Source organism: Lynx rufus, unplaced genomic scaffold, assembly GCF_022079265.1.
Source record: "Lynx rufus isolate CCGP_SWC_20201006 ecotype Redwood Valley unplaced genomic scaffold, mLynRuf1.p SCAF_20, whole genome shotgun sequence".
Taxonomy (NCBI): Eukaryota; Metazoa; Chordata; class Mammalia; order Carnivora; family Felidae; genus Lynx; species Lynx rufus.
Window position 1 is genome coordinate 18296553 of NW_025814835.1, and position 17376 is coordinate 18313928.

General features: G+C 43.0%; 1 protein-coding gene and 1 long non-coding RNA gene across 5 annotated transcripts in view; one reads left to right on the plus strand and one right to left on the minus strand.

The window, feature by feature from the left end:
- The window catches only part of ATP8B1 (ATPase phospholipid transporting 8B1), a 66049-nt gene extending 63505 nt beyond the window's left edge, over positions 1-2544 (plus strand). The window contains exon 27 of the mRNA XM_047086319.1: positions 999-2544. Coding sequence (XP_046942275.1) covers positions 999-1223 — 225 coding nt within the window. The 3' untranslated portion in view covers positions 1224-2544. The remainder of the gene's footprint in view (positions 1-998) is intronic.
- LOC124517085 (uncharacterized) overlaps positions 1-17376 on the minus strand; it is a 47007-nt gene that overhangs the window by 7115 nt on the left and 22516 nt on the right. For all 4 annotated transcript variants that reach the window (XR_006963295.1, XR_006963296.1, XR_006963297.1 and 1 more), the window contains exons 2-3: positions 13854-14053; positions 1398-1472 (exon numbers count right to left, since the gene is read on the minus strand). This is a non-coding gene — a long non-coding RNA (uncharacterized LOC124517085). The remainder of the gene's footprint in view (positions 1-1397; positions 1473-13853; positions 14054-17376) is intronic.

Consider the following 17376-nt stretch of genomic DNA (forward strand, 5'->3'; position numbering starts at 1 on the left):
TTTTCTTTTCATGCTTTTTATTTTAAACATTATCAAAGGGAGAATAGTATAATGAACCCCCATATGTCTATCCCCTAATTTAACAATTACAATATTAACATTTTGCCCTGCAAACAGGTTGGGGTATGTACGTACGTATAGAAAATGCCACCTTTTCTGGTGGAATGTCTGAGCTACAAGTTGTTCAAACAATGTATCACTTCAATTCACATAATCAGCAGCAGGCTTCAGGCTCTGGGGACTGAGCACCTAAACGTCTGTCAAAAGCACTGGGGTTCTTTCCATCTCTCCCCTCTGCTATCCTCATTATGAGCTTCACCTTGAAGTTGGGGGGATGGCTACTGCAGTTCCAGGCACCTCCTTCTGACACACCCCTGTCCAGATGAAGACAGGAGACTGCTCCATAGCTTTCTCTTAGCAGCCCGAGAATTGTGCATGGGAGGGCCCAGGCCACATCATGCAGATCTCCTTAGCCAGATGAGGTCACACGGCCATTGCCGGACTCGTGCGGAGCAAGGGAAGTCAACCAGCCCTGCTCCTGGGAGCAGTCTCCACAGCCCAAGAGGGTTGTGACTGTATGCAGGAAAGGTGTTCTTGACTCTACTCCTTCTTCATCAGGAAGGAGAGAGAAGATGCTAGGCAAGCAACCTTCAGTGCCCCCTATTCTCCCATGTCTGCTGACCAGAAGATGCAGTAGCAACAAGGGAAAGGGAACGGCGGAATTTTCTCTCGAACCTGTCCCAGTCTAATTTGTCAGTGGCAAAGAACGGTAGCGGAGGCGAGTGGGAATTCCGGCTCCCCGTTTTCCAGAAGGTCCGAGACCTTCAAAGTGTTACGTAACCGCTCGGCGTGCCGTCCCCTATAAAAGGAGCACGGCGATGCCGCCTTAAACAAGACAGACTTCAGGAGGGCCCCCACCCCCTGGGCGTTAGTGCCCGTCCACCTCCGCCACCACAGCCCTTCCATTTCATTGTCGGCCTCGCCCCCTCCCCCCGCAGATCCAGAAGCATCGCAAGCGGTTGAAAGCGGAAGAGCAGTGGAAGCGGCGGCAGCACGTGTTCCGCCGGGGCGTGTCCTCGCGGCGCTCCGCCTACGCCTTCTCGCACCAGCGCGGCTACGCCGACCTCATCTCCTCCGGGCGCAGCATCCGGAAGAAGCGCTCCCCACTGGACGCGATCATAGCCGAGGGCACCGCGGAATACCGGCGGACTGTGGAGAGCTGATGCGGCGGCGAAGCCGGCACACACACCCACACACAGATGTCTATTTTTTTATGAAAGACTCTCAGGACTTTTTAAAAAACCAAAAACTGAATTTGTCACGAGGATGTTAAAGACAACAACTTTTGTTAACAAACCACTTGGGCTGGACTATTGCAATGGCGAAGCCAAGAATACCTTTTTCAAAAGTCCTCTTGTTCAACTGCTTGTGTCCATTAGGCTTCAGAGGGGATGTCGTAATCCAGTCTCGATCTGGGACAGAATTAGAAACTTGTATTTCAGTGCAAATGGTACCGCATTGTAAAATTACAATGAGATCATTCCTACCTGGGATCTTCAGCATACATAACCAGAGGTTACTTTTTTTTTTTTTTTTTGCCCCATTGGGTACCTTCTTAACAAAGACCTTTTATTTATAATGGCCACGACAGAAAAAATCCTGAATGTTCATCACCTGGAAGATAATGAGCTGCATGGTTTCATGTTCTCCTGTTGGTTCAATCAAGGAAAATCACTTCACATTTCATAAGTACAAGGTTTCAGTCTGCTTCGGTTTACTACCAGGTTAAAAGTGTGCATCACCTACGTTTACTCTTACTACTGCATATTTTAGCCACTTCCTTCCCTCCATTTTGAAAAGATGCATTTAAATATTTATGGACTTTTTTTTTTAAAGTTCTTAAAAACTAGGGGTAGCCGTGATAAATTGTGACTTTGTAACGCTTTCTTTTGAAAAGCAAACTTTGTGCCTGCCTACATGTGTTTTATAAGGGATTTGAACAGAGACCCCACTTTTTCACTTGTCTTCAGAGAAAAAAAGGCTGTTGGCAGCCACATTTCTAACAGAGTATCCTTCAAAATTGAAAATGATTTTAAGCAATTATGGAAACTATCCTCAAAGAGGCAAAAGTTATTTTTCTCGAGGCTTTTCACACACTAGTTTTTCACATGCTAGTTCCCATATTCTAGTGGAGATACAGAAGTGTTTTCAATAATTCTGTTCTTTACCATTAGGCTGTGAATGTTCACAATACCTGTCCCTTTGAATTCCTATGAGGAAATCACAACATGTATATCATTCATATTCTAGGAATGATGAAAGAATGTATGGCTCTTTATTCTATGGAAGTAAAGTTCTGGAAGTTTACAACTCTTGTACATAAACTGTAAATTGTTTTTCTTTCTTTCTTTGGTAAAGAAAAGTTGCTTGTATTCTTCTCCGTTTTCTCTCCTGTTTTGTGAATTGTGGGAAAGGTCGACAACGCAAATGTGTCAAAGACTTACACTGCTGGGTGCAATATTAACAATTGTAAAATGCAAATTGCTTTGGATAAATTATTTCTATATTCTGTAAATCAGATTTAATGTATATTTTTGTTTAAAAAATAAATGCTTTAGTAAAATCTTTGGAAAGGATATTTCAAGTAGGGTATGTGACAGAAGAATCTAGGTCTGCAAGGTTTCTAAAGAAACGCAGGGGTCCTTTGGTGAGAAATACAAGTTAGGGGCAGGGTATTGAGTATTAGGGGAGAAGCTACTGAGAAAAGGCCATTAGACCTGAGAGGCGGTGGGTATGGATTTATAGTTGGCAAGACCAATTGTGTCCAGGGAGGGTGGATCTTAGCATACTTAGATGAGGCACGATTTTTTAAAATGACCTAGGTTCTGAAACCAGAATAAAAACATAGGTAACTTTCCACCTATGGGGCTGGGAAGTGAGCAAATGATCAAAGGGGAATCAGGATGCTGAAGGGCAGGAGAGCAGAGGAGGCAGACCTGAGGCTTGAGCCTGGGAGGGCTGAATGGGCTGAGCCAGCTGCAGTACAGGCAGGCAGCTCCCAGACAGTGACCCCACTAAGGAAATGGGACTGTGACACAGAGAAGGAGGTTCTCTGCAGAAAGACACCGGTGGGGGGCTTCTTTGGGAGGCACAATTGCCCAGATGACAGTTTCAGCCTAGGGGTGCTTTATATGGTGCGAAATCAGGACCTGCCTCTTTCCTATTCCACAACTGACAGTCTCCTGGAGGAGAACTTCATGTCCGGATCTTTGGAAATGGGGTAAAAGGAGATGGGACAGATTAGACTCTGCAACAGAAATTGTATGAGAAAAAGTTCTGAGCAGACCTGGGAGATAATCCCTCAAAAAAAAGGAAAAAAAAAACAAACAGAAAACAAAACCACTTTTCTTCCTAGGATGTCCTACTGTATTTAAATTGGCTGAGGAATATACTGTTTTAATCAAAGAGCACCACCTAAAGGTTCATACTGATGATCAGTACCAGAAACTCCAATAATGATATCCAGTGGGGATAAAATGGCTCTAAAGAGGCTCCAAGGTGATAGCAAAACGTACCTTAATGGAGTCTGTATTTTAAGTTGTTGCCTTCTTGTGATGTGGATGAAGCTTAGTAAAATTGTAAGACGGTTTCTCAAAGTCCTATCAGAATCTGCTTGAAAGTTATAGCTACAATAAAACTTCTGGTGCATTTATAATTACAAAAAGGCCTATGAAAACACTGTAAAAATTGACTGTCTTGACTTAAATAGACATTTCTTCGAAGAGGATATATACACGGCCAACAAGGGTATAAAAATGTCCTCAACATTAGTCATTAGGGAAATGCAAATCAAAACCACAGTGAAATACCATTTCACACCCACTAGGATAACTATAAAAAAAAGGAAGGGCACCTGGCTGGCTCAGTCAGTAGAGCGTGCAACTCTTAATCCCAGGGTTGTGAGTTCAAGCCCCAAGCTGGGCTTGGAGCTTACTTGAAAAAAAAAAAAAAAACTGTTGGCAAGGATGCAGAGAAACCGGATCCCTCGCCCACTGCCGGTGGGAATGTGAAGTGTTGCACCCACTGTTGGAACAGTTTGGCAGTTCTACAACAGGAACAGAATTACCATATAAACAGCAATTGTCCCAAGTAGGTATATATATACCCCAAAACCTTGAAAATGAGCACTCAGATACCTGTACATGAATGTTCACAGCAGCACTTACAACGGCCAGAAAGGAGAAACAACCTAAACGTCCATCAACAGATGACTGGATACACAAGGGATTTACATATAATGGAATATCATTTAGTCAGAAAAAGGAATAAGGCTCCTTCAAGATGGAGACATAGGAAGATCCTGAACTCCTCTCCTCCCACAGACACACCAGATGTACAGCTACAAATGAACAATTTCCTCTGAAAACCAAAGCTGAGGGACTCCTAACATCGGGCAAACAGCTCGCACTGAAGTGTTTAGGAAAGGCAGGGATGCAATCTTGCCGAACCCCGCCCCCCCCCCCCAGCATTGGAAATCCAGACCTTCTCGGGGAGGAGTGAAGGGTTTGAACCCTACATCGGGAACCCCAACATCTAAGACCTACCGCTGAGAGATAAGCCCCTGAAACTTACAGCTTTGAAAGCCCACAGGGTTTGCATCCCTGAGACCCAAAAGGCTATCGTGCAAACTGAGAAATGGCTGTTGAAGGGCTCAGGCCCCTGGACTCACCGGCACCAGGCCCAGTGCAGAAGCGGCTAGACTTTACGTGAAAGCAGCTTCTTTACCTATCTTAAAGCATCGGCCTGAGAGGCAGGCATCTAATTCAGCACACATCTAGGGGCCGGCCCGCCGGCATACTCTCCAAGGATGGAGGCCAGCAGACACTTTAAAAAAAATTCTTTTTAATCCAGGCTCCTTCTTTTTTTCCCCCAGCAGCCATCATCTTTATGCCCTCCCTCCACTGCCCTCCAGAGCACCAGTATCTCCCAGAGGGGAGCTGTTACATGCACCTGGTATTGGTTTTATACCGGGTGTCTCCGTTTTCGCAACTGCCACCCAGTGTGAACGCCCCTTGGGTCACCTGGCTCTGGGGGCCAGCAGCGCCTGCATTCTGGGGACCCACAAGACTGTAACAGTTGGAGAGACAGTTCATGGCCAGCTAACACCACGGCAACACCTGCCCAGTCTTCCTGTGATAAAGGACTGTTGTGCTTGTCCTGGAGCTTCGGCCTGAGGGGCAGGCTTCTGGCTTGGCACACGTCCGGAGGAGGCCCATTGACGGACTCTCGGGGAAGGGAAGCTGGTGGACGTCATGCTTGCCCTCTTTCCCTGCCTCACTCCGGCTTGTCAGTATCTCCCAGAAAGGAATTCAGACCCTCATCAGGTGCCCCGATTCTTGCAGGTGCTGCAAGGTGACATCTCTAGACCGCCTGGCCGTGGTGGCCGACCGGCTAGTGAGTCACACAGGACTGTCATCAACAGAGAAAGAGTTTTTGACTGTCTACCATTTCCAGAGCAAAGCAAGAGGCAATGGTCCGAAGAGCTCAAACTTTCTGTGAAAGAGGCCTGTTGGCTAATCTCCATGGCTACGTCTGAGGGATAGACTTGCAATCAAACACACATCTAAGGGCCGACTGCAAACCTTTCCGGAGACCTCAGACGGCTATCTTTCTGTTCTCTTTCTGCCGTGCTCCAGTATCTCCCAGAGGGGAGCTTGTACAACGTCCGGTGCCCCGTTTTTACGTCTGCTGCCTTGTTTTCTGCAGCTACCACCTCGCGGATGCCCCTTAACTGCTCCGCTCTGGTGGCCAGCAGGGTCGGCATCCCTGTATCCCGTACAACTGACTGCCACAAACAGGCAGGCAGTCTCTGGCCTGCTGCAAACCCCAGGGCACAATACAGACTGAAACACACCCCCATTCTTCCTGTGAGAAGGGACTATTTGCGTGTCCTGGAGCTTTCGACCGAAGGGGCTGGCTTTTGGTTTGACATACATCTAGAGACCTACTAAGATGCTGTACTTAGCCGGTAAGTCAGTAGATGCCACCCTGTGCCCTCCATCTGCCTTGCCTCAGATAGCTGGTATCTCCCAGAAAGGAGCTCATATAGTTGCCTGGCACCCTAATGTTTGTGACTGACACTCAGGGTGCCAGCCTAGGTAGATGGCAGGACCTAATGCTTGCAGTCCTATAGGACTGTATATATTTGTATACTTTAAAAGCTGCTGCCTGACAGTCTGATTTACGTACAATCAGCCTGAATCTAGGTGCTGACTTAGGTCCTCCTCCAAGGGACAGCTAAAGAATACAATAAATGAACTGAAAAATAACCGGAGGGGTTCAATAGTAAACTGGATGAAGAAGAAGAAAGGACATGAAAACTCAAATACAGGGCAGACAGAACTCAGCCAATCAGAGCAGCAAAAATAAGAAAAAAAAAAAACCCAACAATGTAGAAAAGAGAGCTTATAGGACTTATGAAATAACATCAAACAGACCAATATTTGTATTGAAAGGTTCCAGAAGAAGGAGAGAAGAGAAAGGGGCAGAAAGCTCATCTGAAGAAAGAACAGCTACCTGAAAATTTCTCTAAGCTGGGGACAGAAACAGAAATCCAGATCCAGGAAACCCTGAGAGTTCCAAATACAAAGCTGAAGAGACTCAAACGCATTATAATTACAATGTCAAAAGTTAAAGACAAGGAAAGAATTTTAAAAGCATCAAAAGAAAACCAATTTCTTATGTAAGAGGGATTTTCCTCCGTAAGACCAGATTTTTCAGGAGAATTTTGGTGACCAGAGGGAATGTTATTCAAAGTGCTGAAAGAAAAAAACTTCCAGCCAAGAATACCTACTGTACCTGACAATGTTTTCATTCAGAATTTAAGGAGAGATAAAGAGTCTTCCAGACAAGCAAAAAGAAGTTCATCAGCACTATACTAGCTTTAGAAGAAATTTAATTTTCTTTTTGAGAGAGAGAGAACCAGAGAGGAAGGGGCAGAGAAAGAAGGGAACAGAAGATCTGAAGTGGGCTCCATGCTGAGAGCAGAGAGCCTGATATGGGGCTCAAACTCACTAACTGTGAGATCATGACCTGAGCCAAAGTTGGACACTCAACCAAACGAGCTACTCAGTTGCCCTGCCTTAGAAGAAATTTTAAAGAGATTTCTTGGAGCTAAAATGAAGGGTGCTAATTAGTAACAAGAAAATACAAAAGTATAAATCTCACTAGTAAAGGTAAATACATAGTAAAATTCAGAGTCTAATGTTGTAAAGGTGGTGGGTTAATCACTTACAAAGCTTGTATGAAAACTGAAACATGAAGTAGCAAAGATAGCTATAACTACGATAATTTATTAAAGGATACACAAAATAAAAAGACTTAAATTGTGAACAAAAACATAAAACGGGTTGGTGGGGGTTAAAAATGTAGAGCTTTAGAAGATGTTCAAACTTAAGTTCTTATCAACTTAAAACATACTGTTATAAGTTGTTACATGTAAGCTTCACAATAACCAGGAAGCGGAAACCTACAGTAGATACACAAAAGATAGAAAAAGAATCAAGCATACCATTATAGAAAATCACCAAATCACAAGGGAGGAGAATAAGGGAAAGAGAAAAGAACTACAAAACGGCCAGAGGACAATTGACAAGGTGACAATTAAGTACATACATATCAAGAATTACTTTAAACATAAAAGAACTAAATTCTTTAATCAAAAGACACAGAGGGGTGCCTGGGTGGCTCAGTCGGTTAAGCATCCGACTTCGGCTCAGGTCATGATCTCGCAGTTTGTGAGTTCGAGCCCCACATCAGGCTCTGTGCTGACAGCTCAGGGCCTGGAGCCTGCTTTGGATTCTGTGTCTCCTCCTGTCTCTGCCCCTCCCCTGCTCATGTTCTGTCTTTCTCTGTCTCTCAATAATAAATAAACGTTTAAAAAAAAAGCCAAATGTACAAAAGACACAGAGTGGCTGAATAGATAAAAGACCCATCTATATGCTGCTTACAACAGATTCACTTCAGATGGAAGGACACACACAGACTAAAAGTGAAGAGATGGAAAAAGATAGCCCATGCAAAAGGAAACCTTAAAAAGAAAGTTGGGGTGACTACAGTTTCAACAAAGATTGTAATAAGAGACAAAGAAGGTCATTATATAACAATAAAAGGGTCACCCACCAAGAGGATATAGGATTTGTAAATATTTATGCACCCCAAAATGGTAAAATATAGAAAGCAAATATTAACAGACATAATGAGAGAAATAACCAGTAATACAATAATACTACAGTACTTTAACATTCCAATTTCATCAGTGGATAGATCGTCCAGACAGAAAATCGATAAGGAAACACTGGCTTTAAAAAATACATTAGGGGGCGCCTGGGTGGCGCAGTCGGTTAAGCGTCCGACTTCAGCCAGGTCACGATCTCGCGGTCCGTGAGTTTGAGCCCCACGTCGGGCTCTGGGCTGATGGCTCAGAGCCTGGAGTCTGTTTCCGATTCTGTGTCTCCCTCTCTCTCTGCCCCTCCCCCGTTCGTGCTCTGTCTCTCTCTGTCCCAAAACTAAATAAACGTTGAAAAAAAAATTTAAAAAAAAAAAAAAAAAAAAAAAATACATTAGGCCAGATGGATGTAACAAACATATACAGAACATTCCATCCAAAAACCAAGTCTCAAGCGCACAAAGAATATTCTCCAGGACAGATCACATATTGGGCCACGAAACAAGTCTTAATAAATTTAAGAAAATTTAAATCATATCAAGCATTCTTTTTCTTACTATAATGGATGAAACAAGAAATCGGTTACAAGAAGAAAACTGGAAAATTCACAAATACATGCACATCATACAACATGCCACTGAACAACCCATGAGCAAAAAAATACCAAACAGAAATAAAAAAGTGTTTTGACAAAGATGAAAATACAACATACCAAAACTTACAGGATGCAGAAAAAGCAGTTCTAGGAGGGAAGTTCATGGCAATAAATGCTTACCCCAAGAAACAAGAAAAAATCCAAAAAAGCAAAACCTAACTTTACACACCAAAGAACAAGAAAAAGAGGAGCAGGGCCCAAATTTAGTAGAAGAAAAAAATAACAAAGATCAAAGCAAAGATAAGTGAAATAAAGACTAAAAAAGCAACAGAAAAAGATAAATGAAAGTAAGCTAGTTTTTGAAACGATAAACAAAATGTGTAAATCTTTAGCTAGACACACCAAGAAAAGATTGGTGCCACAGAAATACAAAGGATCATGACTGACCGCTGGGAAAATTATACTCTAAACTGAACAACCCAGAAGAAATGAGAAAAATTCCTGTCAACCTACAATCTATAAGACTGGATCATGAAGAAACAGAAAATCTAAACAGACCAATTTTACTAAACTAGTAAGGAGACTGAAGCAGTAATCAAAAACCTCCCAACAAACAAAAGTCCAGGACCAGAGAAGTTCACTGGTGAATTCTACCAAATAATGCCAATCCTTTCTTTTAGAACTCTCCGAAAAAACAGAAGAGGAAAGAGTACTTCCCAATTCATTTTATGAGCCCAGCATTATCCTGATATATACCACAAGAAAATCACAGGCCAATATACTTGATGAACATAGATGCAAAAATCCTCCATAAAATATAGGTAAACAAAATTCAACGACACATTAAAAGGACCATATGCTTAGATCAAGTGGGATTTATTCTAGGGATGCAAAGATGGTTCAACATCCACAAATTAATGTAATATAACACACTAACAAAATAAATGAGAATCACAAAATCATCTCAAAAGATGAAAAAAAAAAAGCACTTGACAAAACTCAACATCCACTGATAAAAACTCTCAACAATGTGGGTATAGAGGGAACGTACCTCAACATAATAGAGACCATATATGACAAGCCTGCAAGTAACATGATATTTAAAGGTAAAAAGCTGGAAGTTTTCCCTCTATCATCAAGAACTAGACATGGATACCCACTCTCCCCACTTTTATTCAATAAAGTATTGAAATGCTAGCCAGAGAAATTAGGCAAGAAAAAGAAATAAAAGGCCCACAAACCAGAAATGAAGAAGCGAAACTGTAACTATTTGTCAATGACATGATATTATGTATAGCAAATCCTAAAGACATGACCAAATAATCGGTTAAAACTAAAAAACTCAGTGGAATTACAGGATACAAAATCAGTATAGAAAAATCTGTTGCATTTCAATATGCTAATAACAAAGCAGCAGAAAGAATAATTAAAACAATCGTACTTACAACTGCGTCACAAAGAATACCTGGGAATAAATTTAACCAAGGAGGTGAGAGAACTGTACACTAAAAAATATAAAATATTGATAAAAGCAATTGAAGATGACATAAATAAATGGAAAGAAATTCTGTGCTCATGGAATAGAAGAATTAGTATTGTTTAAATGCCCATACTATCCAAAGCAATTTATAGATTTAATGAAATCCTGGTCAAAATTTCAATGGTATTTTTCACAGAAATAGAACAAACAACCCTAAAATTTGTAGGTAACCACAAAAGACCATGATTATCCAAAGAAGTCTTCAGAAGTAAAAACAAAGCTAGTGGAATCATACTCCCTGATTTCAGACTATGTTACAAAACTACAGCAATCAAAACAGGGTGGTATCGGCATAAAAACAGACACATAGATCAATGCAACAGAATAGAGAAATAAACCCACACACATATAGTCAATTAATTTACAAAAAAAGAGCCAAGAATATACAATGGGGAAAGAACAGCCTCTTCAATAAATGGCGTTGGGAAAATTGGACATCCACATGCAAAAGAATGAAGCTGGACCAGTATCTTACACAATCCACAAAAATACACTCCAGGGAAGATGGTGGAGGAGGATCCTAGGTTAACCTTGTCCACAGATACACCACCCACACTCGTGTAACTGACCCAGAAAATGACCCAAGGACTGGCAGAATGGCTCTTCAGAGGTAACTGTAGAAAGGAGGCTACATCCAAAATGGTAGGAAGGGCAGAGCCGGTTAAAAAGCAAACCAACCTACGAGACTAATCACAAATGGGAGGGACACACCGTGTGCACAAAGGGAAAGGAACAGATCCCACACCAGGCACTCTGGACACAGGGGCGTACACTGGGAAGACAAATCCCCGTAACATGCAGCTTTGGGGTCCAGAGGGGCTTAACTTCGAGTTTGTACAATTAGTGGGTCTTAACGCCAGAACTTTAAAAATCAGTGGGCTGTCACTGGGAAAGCCGGAAAGCAAGGGCATAGGAAACGGTCCCTGCCATATACAGTGTATATATACAGTGTGTGTGTGTGTGTGTGTGTGTGTGTGTGTATATACACATACAGTGTATATATACAGCGTATATATACATACAGTGGAATAGTACTCAGTAATGAAAAAGAATGAAATCTTGCCATGTGCAACAACGTGGATGGAACCGGAGGGTATTACACCACGTGAAATAAGTCCGAGAAAGTCATAAAGGTTTTCACTCCTATGTGGAATTTGAGAAACTTAACAGAAGACCACAGGGGAAGGGAAGGAAAAATAAGTTACAGAGAGGGAGGCAAATCAGAATAATCTTAAATACAGTGAACAAACTGAGGGTTGATGGGGGTGGGGGTTTGAGGGGCAGGGGAAATGGGTGATGGGCACTGAGGAGGGCACTTGTTGGGATGAGCACTGGGTGTTGTATGTAAGTGACAAATCACAGTAATCTACTCCTGAAGCCAAGACTACGTTGTGTATTAGCTAACTTGACAATAAGTTATTAAAAAAAAAAAACCACACCACCAACAAAAGATAATATAAAACAAACAAAAAACAAAACAAAAAAAATCCCCCCCAAAGAAGCAGCAGTTTGAAAAGTGCCTGGGGTACACGGGAAGGAGATTTATTTACTAACCTCAAAACATGCACTGGAGTGGCAGAGATCTTTGGGAACTTCTCCAAGAACCAAAGAGCTGGTGGGCACTGTCTGCCCTCACCCCAGCCTAGACACAACATGAACCCTCACCACCTAGCTTGCTAACACCACGTCCTGCCCCTGCATTCTCCTGTGGACTACCCGATCCGACTGCCCCGCTCGGCGGGAGTCCATGCAAAGCGACACCACAAGCTTCTCCTTGTGCAAGCGGCTCCCTACCAGCCACTCCAAAGTGACTCCTGCCCTGGGGACAGGGGAAAGTAACCGGCAAGAGGCTGGGTGCAGACATCTGATCTGACCGCTGGCCCTGCCTATGAACAAAAGCCTCACAAGGAGCAGTACAAAGAGAGAGCCCGGCAGTTCCGGGTCACCACAACCCCAGCAGACTGGGGACAGATGTCAGGTCTGACTGCGGGCCCCGCCCATCAGTAAAAGCCTCTCAGGGGGGCAACGCAAGGAGAGCGCCCTGAAGTTCAGTGTGACCAGTTCTGGCAGATGGGCTGAGGAGGCATCTGGTCTGACCCAACTCAAGCCCAGGGCAGCCCCACACTGGCCCCTTAAGACCATTGGGACCAAACTCTGCCCTCAACAGGCAAAGAGGGCCACTGCAGACACCTGGACTGAAGGCGAACACGGCTCAACCACAACAGCAGGGCACACACTTCTCGAGCCTCTGTCCCCATCTGTGGGAGGAGGAACAGTGTGGGCTTCTCTGTGGCCTCGCCGCTAGAATTTGTTGCTTAGATATCATTGTTGCCTCTGTGAAGACCTCCTAAATAATACGTGGGCTCCCAGGAAAGCATTACTTTAACATTTATCAGGGACAAAATGATTCAACCAAATCTCAAAGCATGGGACCTCGCCCTGCCCTGAGCCCACATTTTACATCTGCCTTATTTTTTATTTTTTATTTTTTTTAACGTTTATTTATTTTTGAGACAGAGAGAGACAGAGCATGAATGGGGGAGGGGCAGAGAGAGAGGGAGGCACAGAATCGGAAGCAGGCTCCAGGCTCCGAGCCATCAGCCCAGAGCCTGACGCAGGGCTCGAACTCACGGACCGCGAGATCGTGACCTGAGTCGAAGTCGGATGCTTAACCGACTGAGCCACCCAGGCGCCCCTGCCTTATTTTTTTAAAAAATCACCAAAAAGCATTCCAAACGTAAAGATAAAAAACCTTCCTGGTTCCCATAATATTAAACAGTCATTCAGCCTTGGGGCGCCAGGCTGGCTCAGTCGGTTAAGCGTCCGACTTTGGCTCAGGTCACGATCTCGCAGTTTGTGAGTTCGAGCTCTGTGCTGACAGCTCGGAGCCTGGAGCCTGTCTCCGTCTCTCTCTGCCCCTTCCCCAGCTCACCCTCTCTCACTGTCTCAAAAAGAAATAAACATTAAAAAAAAATTTTTTTTTTTTAAAGTCATTCAGCCTTGGGGCGCCTGGGTGGCTCAGTCGGTTAAGCGTCCGATTTCAGCTCAGGTCATGATCTCACAGTCCGTGAGTTCGAGCCCCAGGTCCGGCTCTGTGCTGACAGCTCAGAGCCTGGAGCCTGCTTCAAATTCTGTGTCCCTCTCTCTCTGCCCCTCCCCTGCTCATGCTCTCTCTCTGTCTCAAAAATAAATAAAAATATTCAAAAAATAAATAAAGTCATTCAGCCTTGCACATACTAAAACCACGAGAGAAAGTCAGAATTTTCTAGAATGCTCTTTGTCATAATAATTTGTAATCTTTATGTGAAAAAACCATATAACCCTGCACCAAATGTTCCTTCCCCAGAGCACTCTCTTTGTGAAGACTGTGTATCCTGGACAGCCGTACTAGCTTGGGCTCAACTCTTTTCCTTTTTAAAAATTTTTAAAAAGTTTGTTCATTTTGCATTGACATTTCCTGGCACAGCTGGCAGGACATCAGAGCAACTCACCTGAGAACACCTGGGGGTCGCCTGGACCCCGGCTGCTCCGTGCCAGCACCGGCCCCTTGTGCCACTGCAGTTTCTCAGCACCTCACAGGTGTATCGGGGGACTTCTCCTGATACCCGGACCTCCTCAATTTGAGTTGATGATCCTGACTTCGATTCCAGCTGTTGATGGTTACCGGTAGTGTTCTCTAGGTGGGAATAACCTAAAGGGGTTGATGGATTATTTGTTTTATTTCGGCATTATACAAATTGATGTTTTAATAGAAGGCTTGTGTAAATTTTCTGGCTAATAATATGAGAGTCTAAATCATTCAGCTCCAAAGAGAACTGAGTGGGAACAGACTCTGTACCTCTCTCCCCAAAGAAGGGAGACCTGAGACGGGCCTCGTCTGTTTCTGTAGCCTGCATAAGGGTGGGAGGATTTAGTTTCCACACATCTCAGCCTGCTGAGGCGAATTCTGTCTGATAGGCACACTTACAGTTGTGATCCTGTACCTAAAGGGAAAATCTATTTTATCGTGACACTGCTGAGCCTATGTATGTTTTGAGCTCAGTAAAAAGATGGCCACTAAATGGATCGTTAAATTATCACACCGTCTCGCAACCGGAGTTACTCTGTCAGAGATCAAATACAGGAGATGAGATTCCCTACATTCAGGCTTTTAAGCTCCCCCATGATAAAGATGCTTCATTGCATCGTTATTGCTCCCCAAGCAGGGGAGCTCAGGCCCCGGGCTTCCACCTGTGCACAGAGGGGCTGCACCCCAGATCCTATACCCTGAGCCTGGGGCACTGTGACCACTTCTAAAAATACTTCTTTTAAAATTAAAAAAAATAAAATAAAAATAAAGATGCTTCAGTGGAAGTGACCCGACTGACGGACCAGAGAGACAAGTGTGGACAAAAATCTAATAAGACACCTGACCCCCTTCCCAAAAGTCGGAATGAGGAAGAGGAGGAGGGAGACAGGCAGACACTGGACACCCTAAATCCACCGCCCCAAGCCCAGGCACCAGAACCAAAGTCCAACCCACGGCCTGCTCCTCCTCCAGCTCCTCGAAAGGGCTGAAAAGCAACCAGGGGAAATGCCTGCTTCGCAGGAGGGAGAGATAGGAAACAGATGGAAAAGTGTTAGTCCAAACTTTGAATCTGCCTCTGGCCTTGCCGGGGGTGCCCCTGCCACCTCTGCCTCTACCTCCCCCCTCCTCCTGTTCCTGGGCTGCTCCTATAAGATCCTTGGGGCCGTCAACACCAGCAGCTCCTGCTCCCCCCACCCTCACTATCAAGGAGCAAAAAGCACCCCAAGCTGTCGGGCTACTTCCTTATGAGGTTCCAACTGAAGCACCTCCCAAATCAGCGTGAAGGGGCCCAAAGACTCCCCTGGACTTCAGTGGCCCGCTTCAGATTTCCCCACTGGAGCTCCAGATAAAACTGACAGTGGGGAAGGAATTGACTTTTTTTTTTTAAGGTTTTATTCTCAAGTAATCTCAAGTAATCTGAATGAAAATGTTCAGAGCCCAATATGGGGCTCACACTTGCAACACTGACGTCAAGAGTCCCATGCTCCACCCACTGAGCCAGCCAGGTGCCCCAATCAACTTTTTGGTAGACACAGGTGCAACATATTCAATATTAAAGCTACTTCAAGGTTGTTGGTTTCATTAAAATAGACATGAGTTTTAGAGTTATCAAGATCAAATATAATACAGATATCAGCTTTTACTCTACCTGAATTTATGAGCTAAATTTGTGTTGTATCTGTTGCAATGTCTCAACAATGACTTAAAATGATTGTTGATTTTGTCACATGCAGTTCACATGGGTAATTTTAAGAACAAGTGGGTTAAACATATAAAAAGGTTTATAGCTTTCAAAATCTTTAGTAGCCTTGAAGTTTTGCTAGGTAATTAAATGATAAATTGGTTCAAACTCATTGGATATCTAAGCCTTTTCCAAATAAGATAAAATGAAACATTAAATACTAAACACAGGTTTACCTACACTGTCTTATTATAAGAAAACTAAAGATCAGTTTGGGTTTGTTAATAAATACGTTTTATGCTTTATTAAAAGACTGTACTATGAGGAAATATGGTTTTAGAAATTATGAAATATATTCATAAATGTGCCAATCTACAGAACACGGGGAGGGGGGGAAACCTGGGTGGCTTATTTGGTTGAGTGTCTGACTCTTGATTTCAGTTCAGGATCTCACTGTTCATGGGTTGGAGCTCACATTGGGCTCTGTTCCGACAGTGTGGAGCCTGCTTGAGATTCTCTCTCTCTCCCTCTCTCTCTGCCCCTCTCCCACTCATACATACACACTCTCTCTGCCCTGCCCCTGCTTGTGCACTCTCTCTCTCTCAAAATAAATAAATAAATGTTAAAAAAAAATCTTTAAGGAATACTAGTATAACAGTTCACAATTGCTTACTACTCAGTTTCTACTAGAAATTAAGGTTTCTAAGCATGAAAAATACTGATAAATGTAATTGAGACTACTAGAAATAATAAGGAAAACATCTCTGTACTCAATCAAGGGATGTTAGAGATATGTTTTTGGTAAGATAAAGTATGGGGAATAAAAATACATTTTTGTTGAGGGAAAAGAAAGTCATTATGTCCTGAAATGAGACTGGTTAGAGACAAAAAAAACTTAGGGCAAAATCTGAATGAAAAAGAAAAGTTGTAGGTTTGCAAAAGGGAATCTCTGGAAAAAAAAATTTATGAATGTTCAGAACAAAAACTGGGATGGAGGAGTCTTAAAAGTACACTAATATAAGATTGAAATTTGTTTTTTCCCTCTACGAAAAAAGCAAAGTTTTCCTGGATTGTTGGTCTGCTCTTGATAAATTATAAACAAAGTTTTTTGTTTTCCTTTATCTGCCCAGAAAAAAACAAGATTTCTATATTTGGTTTTATCAGGGTCTTGATTACTTAAGAAAACTAAATCCTCTCAACATTAAAGGAGCTAACTTTCAGGGTGCCTGTGTGGTTCAGTCAGTTAAGCACCCAACCTCGGCTCAGGTCATGATCTCACGGTTCATGGGTTCAAGCCCTGTGTTGGGCTCTGCACTGACAGTATGCAGCCTGCTTGGTATTCTCTCTACCTCTCTCTTTGCCCCTCCCCGACTCATGCTTTCTCTCTCTTTCAAAATAAAGTTAAAAAAAAAATAAAGGAGCTAACTTTTGCTAACAACTATATAACCCTATATATTTGCCTTTGTAATCTTCTGTTGCCACCTTGGTTGAATAATTAAATATTGTTTTATAATAATCTATGATCCTATTTAGGTATGTTCTTTAGAACCTTCTGAGGTTTATAACAAACTTCCCCAAAATGCAAATTCTAAATTAAAGGCTTTTTAACTAATTAGGCTTGTCTATTTGGTGTGTTGTTACACGAGAAGTGTGCACAAACGGTGATAAATCTGAGGCTCTATTGTGTGAGTAAATGCTGTGAGTAAATGTTCCAGAAAGTATATAAAATTCCTAAAATTTTAATATGTTCTGGAACAACGTTATC